The sequence below is a fragment of the Neomonachus schauinslandi genome, chromosome 9, assembly GCF_002201575.2.
Source record: "Neomonachus schauinslandi chromosome 9, ASM220157v2, whole genome shotgun sequence".
Lineage (NCBI taxonomy): Eukaryota > Metazoa > Chordata > Mammalia > Carnivora > Phocidae > Neomonachus > Neomonachus schauinslandi.
In genome coordinates, this window is record NC_058411.1 from 91,169,757 (window position 1) to 91,183,461 (window position 13,705).

At 36.8% G+C, this 13,705-nt stretch overlaps 1 protein-coding gene across 9 annotated transcripts in view; it reads right to left on the bottom strand.

The window, feature by feature from the left end:
* DMXL2 (Dmx like 2) overlaps positions 1-13,705 on the bottom strand; it is a 150,292-nt gene that overhangs the window by 14,283 nt on the left and 122,304 nt on the right. For 5 of the 9 annotated variants that reach the window (XM_044918224.1, XM_021694061.1, XM_021694059.1 and 2 more), the window contains 7 exons: positions 12,001-13,082; positions 11,416-11,607; positions 9,838-9,914; positions 7,901-8,028; positions 5,639-5,887; positions 1,995-2,173; positions 170-300 (listed from right to left, as the gene is read on the bottom strand). In XM_044918224.1, the coding sequence (XP_044774159.1) occupies positions 170-300; positions 1,995-2,173; positions 5,639-5,887; positions 7,901-8,028; positions 9,838-9,914; positions 11,416-11,607; positions 12,001-13,082 (2,038 nt within the window). Of the gene's footprint in view, positions 1-169; positions 301-1,994; positions 2,174-5,638; positions 5,888-7,900; positions 8,032-9,837; positions 9,915-11,415; positions 11,608-12,000; positions 13,083-13,705 lie in introns of all 9 variants that reach the window. The other 4 variants (XM_044918221.1, XM_021694060.1, XM_044918219.1 and 1 more) reach the window with 1 other exon arrangement.

Below are 13,705 nucleotides of genomic sequence, written 5' to 3' on the forward strand. Positions count from 1 at the left end.
GAAACTAGATGTGAAAGAAATACGCTGTCTAGAAATTTACCTCAAAGGTACAGAATTACTAACCTGAAAATGGAAGTCAACTCTTGTATAAATTCATGATAATATTACTTAAAATTACTAACATCAGGATTTTTTTTTTACAAAAATAAAAGAGAAAATCCGTATTTACCTATAAGAATTTGGATCTTGGTGCTCTTGTATTTGTGTATCTGAAAAAAAAGCATCATCTTCTTCTTCATCACTATGAATGCTTTCATCAGAATCATATATAACACCACTATCAGACAAAGGGAGAAATGGCTGCAATAAAAGATAAAGTTATTTTTTAAATATATAATTGGGTTGTTTTTGTCCTAACTTAATACTGAATATTTTAAGTGGTGTCTAAGTAAAAATATCCTTTCGCAAGTGATACTAGACCTAGAAAAGTCAAGAAAACTAGGCAAATTCCATAAAATACCTGAATAGCTAGATCCAACAGAAATATTTCTGCAGCATTAATTACAATAGCCAACTTATGGAAGCAACCCAAGTGTCCACAGATAGATGAATGGATAAAGAAGATGTGATAATACACAATGGAGTATTACTCAGCCATAAAAAAGAATGCGATCTTGCCATCTGTGAAACATGGATGACCTGTAGGACATTATGCTAAGTGAAATAAATCAGACAGAGAAAACAAATACCATATGATTCAATTATATGTAGAATCTAAAAAACAAACAAACTGGGGCGCCTGGGTGGCTCAGTCGGTTGAGCTGCCAACTTCGGCTCAGGTCATGATACCAGGGTCCTTCTCCCTCTGCCCCTCCCTCTGCTCATGTGCTCTCTTTCTCTCAAATACATAAAAATCTTTAAAAAAGTAAATAAAAGTAAAAAACAAACAAAAAAACAGAAACAGAATCATGCAGAGAACAAACTGGTGGTAGCCAGAGGAGTGGGAGATGGGCAAAATAGGTGAAGGGGATAAAGAGGTACAAACTTCCAGTTATAAAATAAATAATTCACAGGGATGAAAAGTATAGCATAAGGGAATATAGTCAATAATACTGTAATAATGTTGCATGGTGACAACTGATAACTACACTTATTGTGGTGAGCACAACATAATGTATACGATTTCTGAATCCTTGTGTTACACACCTGAAACTAGTAGATCATCCTATGTCAATTACACTTCAATAAAAAATAAAATAAAATGTATATGACAGAAATATTAAAAATCAAGCCTTTTTCTTATGTATCAACATAACTAGTGAGAAAAGTCTAAAGAAAAAGGACACACTGAAAAACATAAATACCAAAGGAAAAAGTTTATGAAAACATTTTTGTCAAAGAGCTATAGTGAAGGAAACCACAAATCCTTCTAAAAGCTATATAAGGAGACCAAAACATGTAAAACTATAATTCTTTACAAATTAATTTACAGGTTTTAAGTTAATTGCAATAAAAATCTCCCTGGGGGGGGGCAACTGGGTGGCTCAGTCGTTAAGCGTCTGCCTTCGGCTTGGGTCATGATCTCAGGGTCCTGGGATCGAGCCCCACATCGGGCTCCCTGCTCGGCAGGAAGCCTGCTTCTCCCTCTGCCCCTCCCCCCACTCATGCTCTCTCGCTCACTCTGCTCTGTCTCAAATAAATAAAATCTTTAAAAAAAATAAAAATAGGGGCGCCTGGGTGGCTCAGTTGGTTGAGCGACTGCCTTCGGCTCAGGTCGTGATCCTGGAGTCCCTGGATCAAGTCCCGCATCGGGCTCCCTGCTCAGCAGGGAGCCTGCTTCTCCCTCTGACCCTCCCCTCTCTCATGTGCTCTCTCTCTCATTCTCTCTGTCTCAAATAAAAAATAAATACATAAATACATAATAAAATAAAAATAAAAATAAAAATAAACTGTAGTTATTCAACCCAGAAGCTGCCTCATCATTCCTATGTGATGCATACATAAGAATTAATAAAATAAACACATACAAAGCTTGTGCTCCTCACACCCCTTACCTTTGCAACAAAATAATCCCACATACTAAGTTCAGGAGGAATAAATTTTTCTTTGTAAGATGGTCTCTCTGCAGGCACTGGTGGTGGGGTAGCATCTTTTACAGGTCTTCCGGGGACTAGCATTCGCATGTTAAATCTCCTACGGTGTTTATCTATGTCTTCAGAAGGAACAGGAGGTGCTGAATAAAGATAGAAGAGGAAAAATAAAAAACAGCATTTATTTTCCATTATTAATTCAAAGAGTTCAAGTTAACTTTTCTTTTCAACCTACTCTTGCCATGTTTTAGTTTAGCCTAAATTACTTCTATCTGTGCTTCTAAACTTTCTTAGTTACTGCATCCATTTTCCAGCAATCATGGCAGAGATGCAGATGAGGATAGAGCATCAAAGAATACCTTGCCATGAAGCAGCCTGTGTGCTACATAGAATATGGATTAAAGTAATTCTATGTATAATGCATCAAATAAATGGCATATTCATTAATGCTTAAGTGATTATTTCTGGCTAAGCAGTTCAGGAAAGATTCACGGAAGATGTAGCACGTAAAGCACGCCTTTAAAAAAGAAGGCAGAAGCTCAATGTGCAAAGAAGGGGCAAGAGAAACCAGTGACTAAAGGTTTGGATGAATGAGGATGATAACAGAGAGAATAATATGGAGTAAGCATCGCTAAGAGAGTTATTTAAAATGGAGCCAGGAGGACACCGAGGAAGTGGGGTTTATGCGTCTCCTGTCTCCAATTCTCGTAACTGCTGTTGAACTCCACTAAAGCCAAGGCAACTGCTGCATTTAGAATGGACATAAATGGACTTTTCACCTAGCACTAGTCATAGCAACCAATCACATACAGATTAGGGTAACTGTAACTATTACAGTACCAATCACATCTCCTTCAAAACAACGTATGTAAATTCCCTGTTTTCTCCTTAAAAACTGTAGCCTCCTTTGTCTCTCCAGAGCATGCTTTCAATTTCGGTCAACTCTGTGTCTCCCAGACTGCAAGCCCAAAGACCCCAAATAAATGCACACATTTTATTTTGCAACTTGTGATTCTGTCTTTCTTTTTTCCCTGGTCGACAAGGAGTAAACTACTTTTGCCAGACAGGCAGTAGGGAGGGGGAATAACAAGAACAGTCCAGAATTGGGCTAGGACAGGGCTCTGGATGTGAAGCTGGGAGCTTATCCTATGGGCAATCCTCACTAACACTTCCTGAGCTAGTCACAGGGTGAGGTACGGTTTGCTCGGTCAATGAGACAGAAGATGGAGGATGATCACGTCAGGAGGGCGAACTAGGATGGTGGGTAGTCAAGACTGAGAAGAGTTAGATATGAGGAATACAAAAAACAAACATCAAAAGGATTCAGGAACTAATTGGACAGGGGAAGGCCAGAAAGTAGAAGTCAACCCACTCTTCTCTTAAAACTCTTTACAGGAAATCATAATTCTAAAAGATTTATTTATCTGAGAGAGCGAGAGAGAAAACTCATGAGTGGGGGGGAGGGGCAGAGGGAGAAGCAGACTCTTCCTCCATGAGTGGGGTGTCTGGCTTCTTTCACTTAGCATATTTTTGAGCTTCATGCTGGTTATAGCATGTATCAGTACTTTGTTCCTTTTTAATGGCTGAGTAACACTCCATTTATGTATATACCACACTTGGTGTATCCACTCATCATTCTTGATGGTAACCCATAATTATCTTTCAAGTGGACTACTGCAATAGCCCCCTTCTTTTATTCTTGTTGCACAGTCTATTCTCCATACGGCAGCTAGAGTAGGCCCTGTGAAAACTTAAATCAGATTAGGTCACTCGTGCCAGTAAATTTCCCATCTTTCTTTAAAACAACAACTGAAGTCTTTACCATGATCCATGAAATCCTAAATGACCTCACCCCCAGCTTGTGGTCTTACCCTATCTCTGTCCAAACTTCCCCAGCTCAAGACAGCCACTCTGGCCTCCTCTGTAGTTCCTAGAAAATACCAAACTCATTCCTACTTCATGACCTTGACACTCCCCTTAACCATCAGCTTGAAAGGGTCTGGCCTGATACATGCATGGTATGATCCCTGACTTGTCCAGAACTCTGATCAAACAGTCTCATCAGAAATGTGTTTTAGGGCGCCTGGGTGGCTCAGTTGGTTAAGCGACTGCCTTCGGCTCAGGTCATGATCCTGGAGTCCCGGGATCGAGTCCCGCATCGGGCTCCCTGCTCAGCAGGGAGTCTGCTTCTCCCTCTGACCCTCCTCCCTCTCATGCTGTCTCTCATTCTCGCTCTCAAATAAATAAAATCTTTAAAAAAAAAAAAAATGTGTTTTATCACCACTCTAGACTGTTCCCATACATTTTCCTTCATCACCCTCCACCGACTCTGCTTTATTTTTATCATGGTTCTTATTATAACTGAAATATTATTTGTTAATTTGTCTACCGTGTGTTTACCTCCACTAGATGTAAGCTTCATGATGGTAAGGGATTTGTCTGTGTTATTCACCCCAAAGCCTAGAACACTGCTTGGCATGTAGTAGGTGTTAAGTGAATGCAAACACGAATGTGTACTCAGAGGTTTTAAGCATGGATGACTTGATAAATGAATTACCATGAAAAAATAATAGAAAATTCAGGAAGAGAAAGAGGTGATTTAAGGGGAAAACTTTCAAACTTAAGGTGGACTACAACAAGATAGGAACTTGATAAAGATGAAGAGTCACCCGCAAATAGTGGGAGTGAAAGCAATGAAAGTGGGTAAGATCTCCTTCACTACCTTGATTTACAGACTTACATTTAATTTGACCTTGGGCAGGGGCCCCCGGGTGGCTCAGTCAGTTAAGCATCCAACTCTTGTTCGGCTCAGTCATGAGATCCAGCCCTCCATTGGGCCCCACACTCAGCGGGGAGTCTGCTCAAGATTCTCCCTCCCCCGCTGTCCCTCCCTCCCCTTGCACATGTGCTCTCTCTAACAAATAAATAAATAAATATCTTTAAAAAAAATAATTCAACCTTGGGCAGTAAGGACACAGATTAGAACCAGTGCCATTTAAACTCTTTGTGCCACTGATTCCTCATCTGTAATAAGATAATTTCTAAGGATAAATTAAGATAATTAAGATGTTTCAGCACCAAGATGGAAACCTTTCCTATGGCATCAGTCTACACCTCACCATATCCTACCATCTTAAAAAGTGGAATGAAAAACACATTCTAGTATATAAGGGAAGAAAAAAAAAAAAGACAGAAAATGGAATTTCAAAAACCATAAGCATGACTGGAAAGGCTATCTTGCATATGACCATGAACTTAATCTAAAGCCAATTGCTGGTATATTCTATAAAGATTATTTAAATCTTCCTTCTCTAAAAACTATCCTTTTCCCTTTCCATTCCTTAACGCTCTCCTCATTTACCTTTACCTGTCCTCTATTTCTTTCTTATCCTCCTCAAATTTTTCCTGACTTATCAAAAACTGCTAAACTAAAACTATATTTTTTATCCAAACATGAGTTCAGTTATTTACTATCCTAACCAGAGTGATGATATTTTAAACATCACTCATTTTCAAAATAAAAATTATTAAAACATTAAAAAGTCTTTTACTTTAACATTGGAAATTATTTACATTTACGTATGTTATTGGTATCAAATTTATCTTACCTGAAATATTTTCTGATTGCCTTTGAGGTTTCACAACAAGTTTCACTCCCCCTCCAAAAACAGCAGCCCACATTCGATTATTTAACGGGTGGGCTGCAAGTCGAAACAATTCATTGGAGGAATTTGTAGCTAGAGCATGTATCAATAAACTTAAGTAAACAGCAACAACAGCTTCACACAACAAAATGTTCAATTTTGGCTGATCTTCATCTTGAGCTGAACTCAAGAGATTAATGAGTGAGCTCACACCTGTTAGGGTATATAATAAGAAGTATATCAGCAGAAAGCTCCAGAAGAAAAAAATCCAAATTTGTAACTTAACCAAAATTATGTATCTATATTATATAATATATATCATTCCCATAATCTGAGCAACAAAATAAATGATAGAAATGGATTCTAGCCTACGGAATGAAATAAGACCCACTGGTTTATACTAATAAATGAGTGAATAAATAAATGAAAAGGAGAGAAAGGAAAGCTCTTCCTCATTTCAATTTCAACTAAAAGTAGAAAGAATGATAGAAAATCAGAAAAAAAATCACCATCCAGGAATCCCCACAGTAATATCTGATTCAGACAAGAATCATCACTGGATGCTAAAATTAGTGGGTAAGAGTATAATATTTTACATATCTCTTCAAAAGAAACTTATTAATTCAAAGAAAAAAAACTGCTTAACAAATGAGAAATCTGGCAGAAACTACCTTAACAAGTGGTTAAAGTTAACAGCACCAGTAATGGAACCAGTCGATATCATGTGCCTCTTGATATTCTGCACTAAGGGCACACTATCTCTTTTGTGGTATCCTTGCCAAAAATACATAACCTGAGTCTAATATTAAAAAAAGGTCAGGAAAACCCACATTGAAGGACAGTCTAAAAAATAACTGACTAGTACTCTTCAAAATTGTCAATCATGAAAGAAAAAAAAAAAAAAGGAATGAAGAACTAGTCCATATCAGAGGAGATTCATGAGACATTACAACTAAATGTTACATGGAAGACATGAGTGGGACAACTGGTGAAATTTCTCAAAGATCTACAGGTTAGAAGAACAATATTGTATCAATGTTAAGATGCTGAGTTTGAAAACTGTGCTATGGTTATGTAAGAGAATGTCTGTTTTTAGGAAAGACACATTGATATATTTAGATGTAAAAGGGTATCATGTCTGCAACTTACTCTCAAATACTTCAGAAAAAATATATATGTACACACACACACAGTGGGGGAGAGAGAGAGAGAAAGAGAGAAGGATGAATGGTAAAGCAGGTATGGCAAAATGCTAAAATGTGTAGAATGTGGGTGAAGGCTATACAAAAATTCTTTGTATGTTTTTGCAACTTTTGTAAGCCTCATTTATTTCAATAAAAAATTAAAATGAAGGGGCACCTGGGTGGCTCAGTTAAGCGTCTGCCTTGAGCTCAGGTCATGATCCCAGTGTCCTGGGATCAAGCCCCATGTGGGGCTCCCTGCTCAGTGGGAAGACTGCTTCTCCTTCTCCCTCGCCCCACTCATGTGCTCTCTCCCTCTCACTCTATCTCAAGGAAATAAATAAAATCTTTAAAAAAAATTAAAATGAAGACAATGTTTCCAGAAACTTATGCATAAGTGAATTTTAAATATACACTTTGAGTTTGTCACTTTTTTCTACTGCCACTCTTCACAACGATCATTAATGTGTAAAGTCAGAGTTATAAATCAAGTAGAGTAAAAACTAAATGACACAGCAGACCAGGAAAAGGTATGAAGAGAGTGGAGAAGGTTTGAAATAACTGATGTGGAGAATGAGAAAGAGAGCTAACCAGGGAAAGAGAAGAGTTGACAGAATGACAGAAGTGCCACAGAACGGTCACTCTTATCCCAACATACAAATTTACACTCGAGAATAATTGTAGTCTCTCTGATACATCTGTGAAAATATCTCTGTGATACTGCTCTCTAATTTAGGATTTCTAAGGATAAGGAAGAGGATGTGCTCACCCTTATGAAAGATGTTAAACCTTGTTTTTTTATGCTGGTCAACACAGCTGGGTTTTGAAGCCTTAACTTTCTGAGTCTTCAGACAACATTACAGTACTTAAGAATTCCTAATCCATGGCAGAAAACATCATCAAAAACAAACAAATAAAAAACCATTCACCAAAACCACAAAGAACAACAATCAGGAAACCAGTTAGTAACTTTTTAAAATGGAATTGCCCAATAGAAGATTTAAAAAAAATCAAACAAACAAACAAAAGCACTTAAAATTCTCACCAGGCCATTGAGCAGGAGAAGAATTCGGTGTTGCATGTTCTTCAATACTTTCTGTCCTCAGTCTTCGGCGATCACTTAAAAGAAGTCCTTGATAAGCCATTCCTGTAAACTGGTTTCCTTCTGTTTGACTGCTAATACAAATAAGGTTCAATTATTTAGCATCCTAACAGAGGTAAAAAGCAATTGCACTTTATATGTATTTCTTTTAGATGATTATCATGACATTTAGTCTTTTTTTTTTTTCATGTTTCAAGTTTTTATTTAAATTCTAGTTAGTTAAGGGGCTCCTGGCTGGCTCAGTTGGTAGAACATCGACTCTTGATCTCGTGGGTCATGAGTTCGAGCCCCACATGTTGGGCATAGAGATTACTTTAAAAAAAAAAGAAAGAAAAAGAAAAAATTCTAGCTAGTTAACATATATTGTAATACTGGTTTCAGGAATATGACATTTAGTCTTTTTAAAATCTTTTTTAGATGCCACTTAATAATTTAAAATCTTTTCTAAATTCACCAATTTTTATTAAAAAAAATCTGAGAGTAAGAAGACTACTGTTGGTACTAGACTATATTAGAAAGTTTCAGGGTACTATTTTCTTTAATTTCTTAGCTCTGCAAAGTTGTGTGAGCTTACCCTTGAATTAAAATATGAACTAAAATCTGGAGAATCATATCTTAGAAGTATCTAATCCTAAAGCCAAATGTGCCTCAATATTTACTTCCTTCATCTTTGTGGAGCTGGGGAAAATATAAAAGCAGAAAGTAAAGCTAACTCCCTTAAGAGTCAATCATAGCCTAAGGATGAGAAAATACACATTTTAAAATATTTATTTGGTGCCTTTTTAACCAGTGACTGATATCAAACAAGTTGTCTTTGATCATTAAGATGATCACAGTCAATTAAATAAATTCTTTTTTCCTTATTTACATGTCCAAGTCTTTGTAGTTACTTAGAGGGGGTGTCATTGGACTAAAAGCAGAACACGGGCCATTTTAAGGAAATGATTCCTTTTGCAATATCAAGTCTTCTCACAAAAAGCTGCTGAGGGCGCCTGGGTGGCTCAGTTGGTTAAGTGACTGCCCTCGGCTCAGGTCATGCTCCTGGAGTCCCAGGATTGAGTCCCGCATTGGGCTCCTTGCTCAGCAGGCAGTCTGCTTCTCCCTCTGACCCTCCCCTGTCTCATGTGCTCTCTCTCTCTCATTCTCTCTCTAATAAATAAAATCTTTAAAAAAACAAAAGCTGCTGAATTTATAAGAAAAAAATATAGACATGTTTAATATAAATTTAATGTGACTCTTTATATTACAAACTTTTCATTTATTAATATAATTCATTTAAATCTGGGTCATCTTTCCAAGTGATTCAATTTCTTACTACTTACCTTGCTCTCATCATTAAAATGCACAGTATATACTGATAAAGGTAATCTGACCTTTAGGAAAATTTAAACCATTACCTCTCATTGATATCACTTCCAAAGACTTTTATATTATATGTAAATGGGTAAGTAAAACTGATTTCAGTAATTCTATGTAAGAAATGTACTTTTTGAGTTTTTAAGTATTTCCTCATTCAAATGAAAACCAGTTAAACAGATAGGAGCTAATCCAATTCTAAAAGAAATGGTTCTTATGGGAAAAAAATAGAAAACTTCATAAGTTATTCTGAAGAGTGAAAAATTCTTTTAAAATAAAAAAAGACAGTGATGATGATAATTTCCCTTTACTATGTATCATGTTCTATATGCCTCTGTTGTTACTAGGTGACAGCTAAATTAAACAAACCTATTTTATTTCTCATTCTCTCTCATCTATTAGAGTATACATGGCAGTCATATGTTTGAGGATTTTTCTGTCCCTAGGAAACAGAACTTTGATATAACTCTGGAACAGCTGAATGTTTTTGTCATATTAATAACTTAGCATGATTTTTTTTTTACCTGTAGCTATGACTGTCACACAGTGCCTGGTAAATTGATGCAGAAAGCGATGCTGCAAGTGAATGAAGTGTGTGCACCTAAAACCAAAACAGCCAGTTACATTTCATACTAACATTTCTATACAACAGTAATATCTTACATATTAGAAAATACCCAGCAAACTAGCAATATCCTAAACAAGACTGGATCCTGAGACTACTAACTCTACTTTAAAACTTCTCACCCAACTTAATATGCATGCCCACAACACAGCTAACTGATTCAGACACATCTTTATCAAATATATACTTACTGTGAGCCTGAGAAAAGTGCCAATGTTCATCTATTACTGGGACGATTCTACTTGCTAATGGTTAAAGATTCATATTCCAAAAAAGCAGAACCAAAATAAGTATACAATTTTCCAAGCTTTTAAACTGCCTTACAAAATTTCCCTTGATGAAAATAAACACTTGATCTTATAAGAATGAATTAAATGTTTAGCTATATCAATCACTGTGTGACATGGCTGATTTTTCAGAAAACAAGTAGTTTACTTAGTATTTACGAGTAGTGCATACTCCTAAAATTTTAAATTTAGAAAGTTTAAAAATTATCAATATAAAAACTACATCCTAAAAAAACCCATACTGAATCAACATTTTCAGACTCATAAAATCTTAAATTTAATGGGAACTTAGAAATAGTTTCATCCTCTTTGAAAGCCTTATCCAAATTTCTAGGAACTGGAAATGTTTACTTAGAATTTATATGCATTTAATGCCTTTTCTAAGTGTCCATATTCACCTAACAAATAATTTAAGTAATCTCTCCTGAAACACTAATACAGATTAATTCATGCTATGGATTCCAAGTCTCTAATAGGCTGATGTAACCAGTAAATCATGGGTCCTTCAGAAGAATGCACTACCAGAGGTCAAATGTGCCTTCTAAACAAAAGAAATAAAAAACAAAAAATGTTGGGGACCCGAAATGACATCAGCCACTGGAATTGGAAAAGTGTAGCACGAATACACACAGGCTAGCACAGAGGTAGTCTCGTCAATTCCAAATCCTGCCAAGCTTCTTAGTGTTTTCTTGGGATCTACCTGTTCTTAAGTTTTCAGCACAGGGTATGGGGTTTCATTTGGGGGTAGTTAAGTCTGTCAAAACCCTGATTGCCTCTAATACTGCAGAGCCTCCAACACACACAATCATCAAGGAAATAGTAGTGAGGATACTTTCTCTGGGATATTTCTGATCAGTCATGGTTCTCTCAAAGATACTCCCTGAGCTTATATTCTCATAATATCCTGGCATACAGTCATAAACATTTCTAAATTAATGGTTCATTTAAGGGGAATGAGGGATTTAAAGGAATATCAAGAGGCAAGAATACGGTCTAGAAAATTTCATAATCAAGAGTATTTGCCTGTCTCAAATTACTTTTCCATAAAGAGTCTTCCACCATCAGGACTGGGGACGTAGCACATGAAGAGCACTTTGAAATATTTCCTCCAAGTTCAAACCGGAAGACGAGTTTAACATATTTACCTTCTCAATGTGCACAATATCAACTGATCATAAACTTTACATTACCTTCACATCTCCAACACCGGGATGAGGTGGTGTTTTCATCTGAATAATAGTGTAAAGTATATCATGGATGTGATTATTTAGGTATAGTACAGGGTTAGCTATGACTGTTTTTGTTGAAGCAATACTTGCTGAAAGCAGAGGTAGGGTGGTGGGCAATGGAAGTGGAGACTGGAGCTGCTTCACTGTAGTCTCCTGTGGGTTACAGTGGATTATTTTTTTTTCAGAGTAGTTAAAATGGAGGGAAAAAAATCAATTAGCAGTTACATGATAAATATACTGGTGACAACAACTGAATAAAAGCAGTAGGTATTTATTCACTCATTCTATGAAAATATATTGAGCACCCAACAGTATCAGTTGCTCTGCGAGATGCAGAAGATACAAAGATGAGCAGGACACAGCTGTGCTCTCAAGCTGTCAAGCCTACTCATAATCACTAAAGCTCTGATCTCCACAGACCCCTGCAGAGCATAAATATCTGCCCCCCCAGGAATGGAGGAGCTGGACATATTTAGGTTAACTAGTAAAAAGAGCTATTAAAATTATTAAAATAACTAAGATTGAAAACAAGAGTGAAATTCGTACCTGCTGTGATTCTTGTAGCAAAAATTTGAGTTCCATCCTTACGGAGGCCAGACCACCACCCTGGGCCCCGTGAAGGCTACAGTAACTAAGAAACACTCTCAGGAGATCTTGGTTTTTCTGTAACCACAATTTTCGTCTTTCTGCATGTTCTCGTTTTGCCTGCAATCTCCGTCTTTCTATTTGGTGGCGCTCATAGGAACCTATATCTGGTTTGTCCATCATTTCTTCCTGGTCCAGAAGATCACTCTCTACCTTGGGATGTGTTTTACTGGCATATTCTTTAATAACTGATTCATGGTTACATATCTCATGCAAGGCAGCAATTTCCTTTTCAAGCCAGTTATAGAGCTGAAATCGGAGTTTTCCACCATCTACTTCATAACCTGTAGCGAGTGTTCTTAGCTCAGTCATAAGGATCTTTAAACAAGCTCTGAATTTTAGTTGCTCAGCAATCACATCAACTTCAGTGTCACCTTCCAGAGAGTCCTCTTCCTGAGGAGTCAATAATACATTAGGGTCTGAGCCTTTCTGATCTTGTCTGTCTGTCTCCCTGGCAACTGTACTTTTCATTATTAAACCAACAGCATCTTCTTCTTCCTCTTCCTCTAAGGCACTATCATGCTCTTCACCCCAATCAAGATTAAGAGGCTCCTCATCAACTTTTACTATTGGCTGGCTCCAGTCAAACCGTGATGAAGTGACATTAGACCAATCAATGCCAGAACTTCCATTGTCATCACTCACAGTCTTTGATTCTGAAGGTACATCATCCATCTTTTTAGGAATCGAGTCAGGCTGACCTTTTTTTGAAGGTAAGGCAGATATTTTGGTAACTTTTGGAATTTTGGAGAGTACCTCCAAAGCTAGAACAGGGCATCCAACTTTAAAATGAGCATTTGCAGTGGTAAAGAATAATTTTCTTTCTATAAGGTTAATTTTATCAACAAAGTTTTTTTCAGTTTTGAGACCTAAGGTCGCCAAAGTTCCTTCAGGGGAGGCAAGGTTTCTTCGAATAAGCAAAGGATGAGTTCGAAGGTAGTTGTAGAAACTAAACACCACTGGGTTACAAGATTTGATGGTAACTATAGAATTAAAACATACAATCACAAGGTATTATTATGTTAATTTGCACTTACATTACAAAAGAATAAATATGTCAGCATTTCCTCAAAATAAAGGACACTTAAATATTATTTACATATTTATTTTTAATATTTCTTCTATTTTTTAAATGGAAAGAAAACACCCAAAAAATGTTTAATTGGTTCCCTAAAAAGGGAGGGAAGAATAGGAATGGAGAGGTCAGGAAACAAGCTAGATCTCTCTGAAAATACCTTGGCTTGATATATTTTATTTCAAAGCCATGTCAACATTTTATATAATTTTTTTAAAGATTTTATTTATTTATTTGATAGAGAGAGACAGCAAGAGAGGGAACACAAGCAAGGGGAGTGGGAGAAGGAGAAGCAGGCATCCCGCGGAGCAGGGAGCCCAATGCAGGGCTCAATCCCAGGACCCCGGGATCGTGACCTGAGCCGAAGGGAGATGCCCAATGACTGAGCCACCCAGGCACCCCACATTTTATATAATTTTAAAAGAACAATTATATTTGAAAAAAAAGCAACAGCAAAATTAAATAAGTGATTCTGTATATCAAGCTGGTAGCATAACCACACAAAGAGGAACTATAAAGTGACTTTAAAAT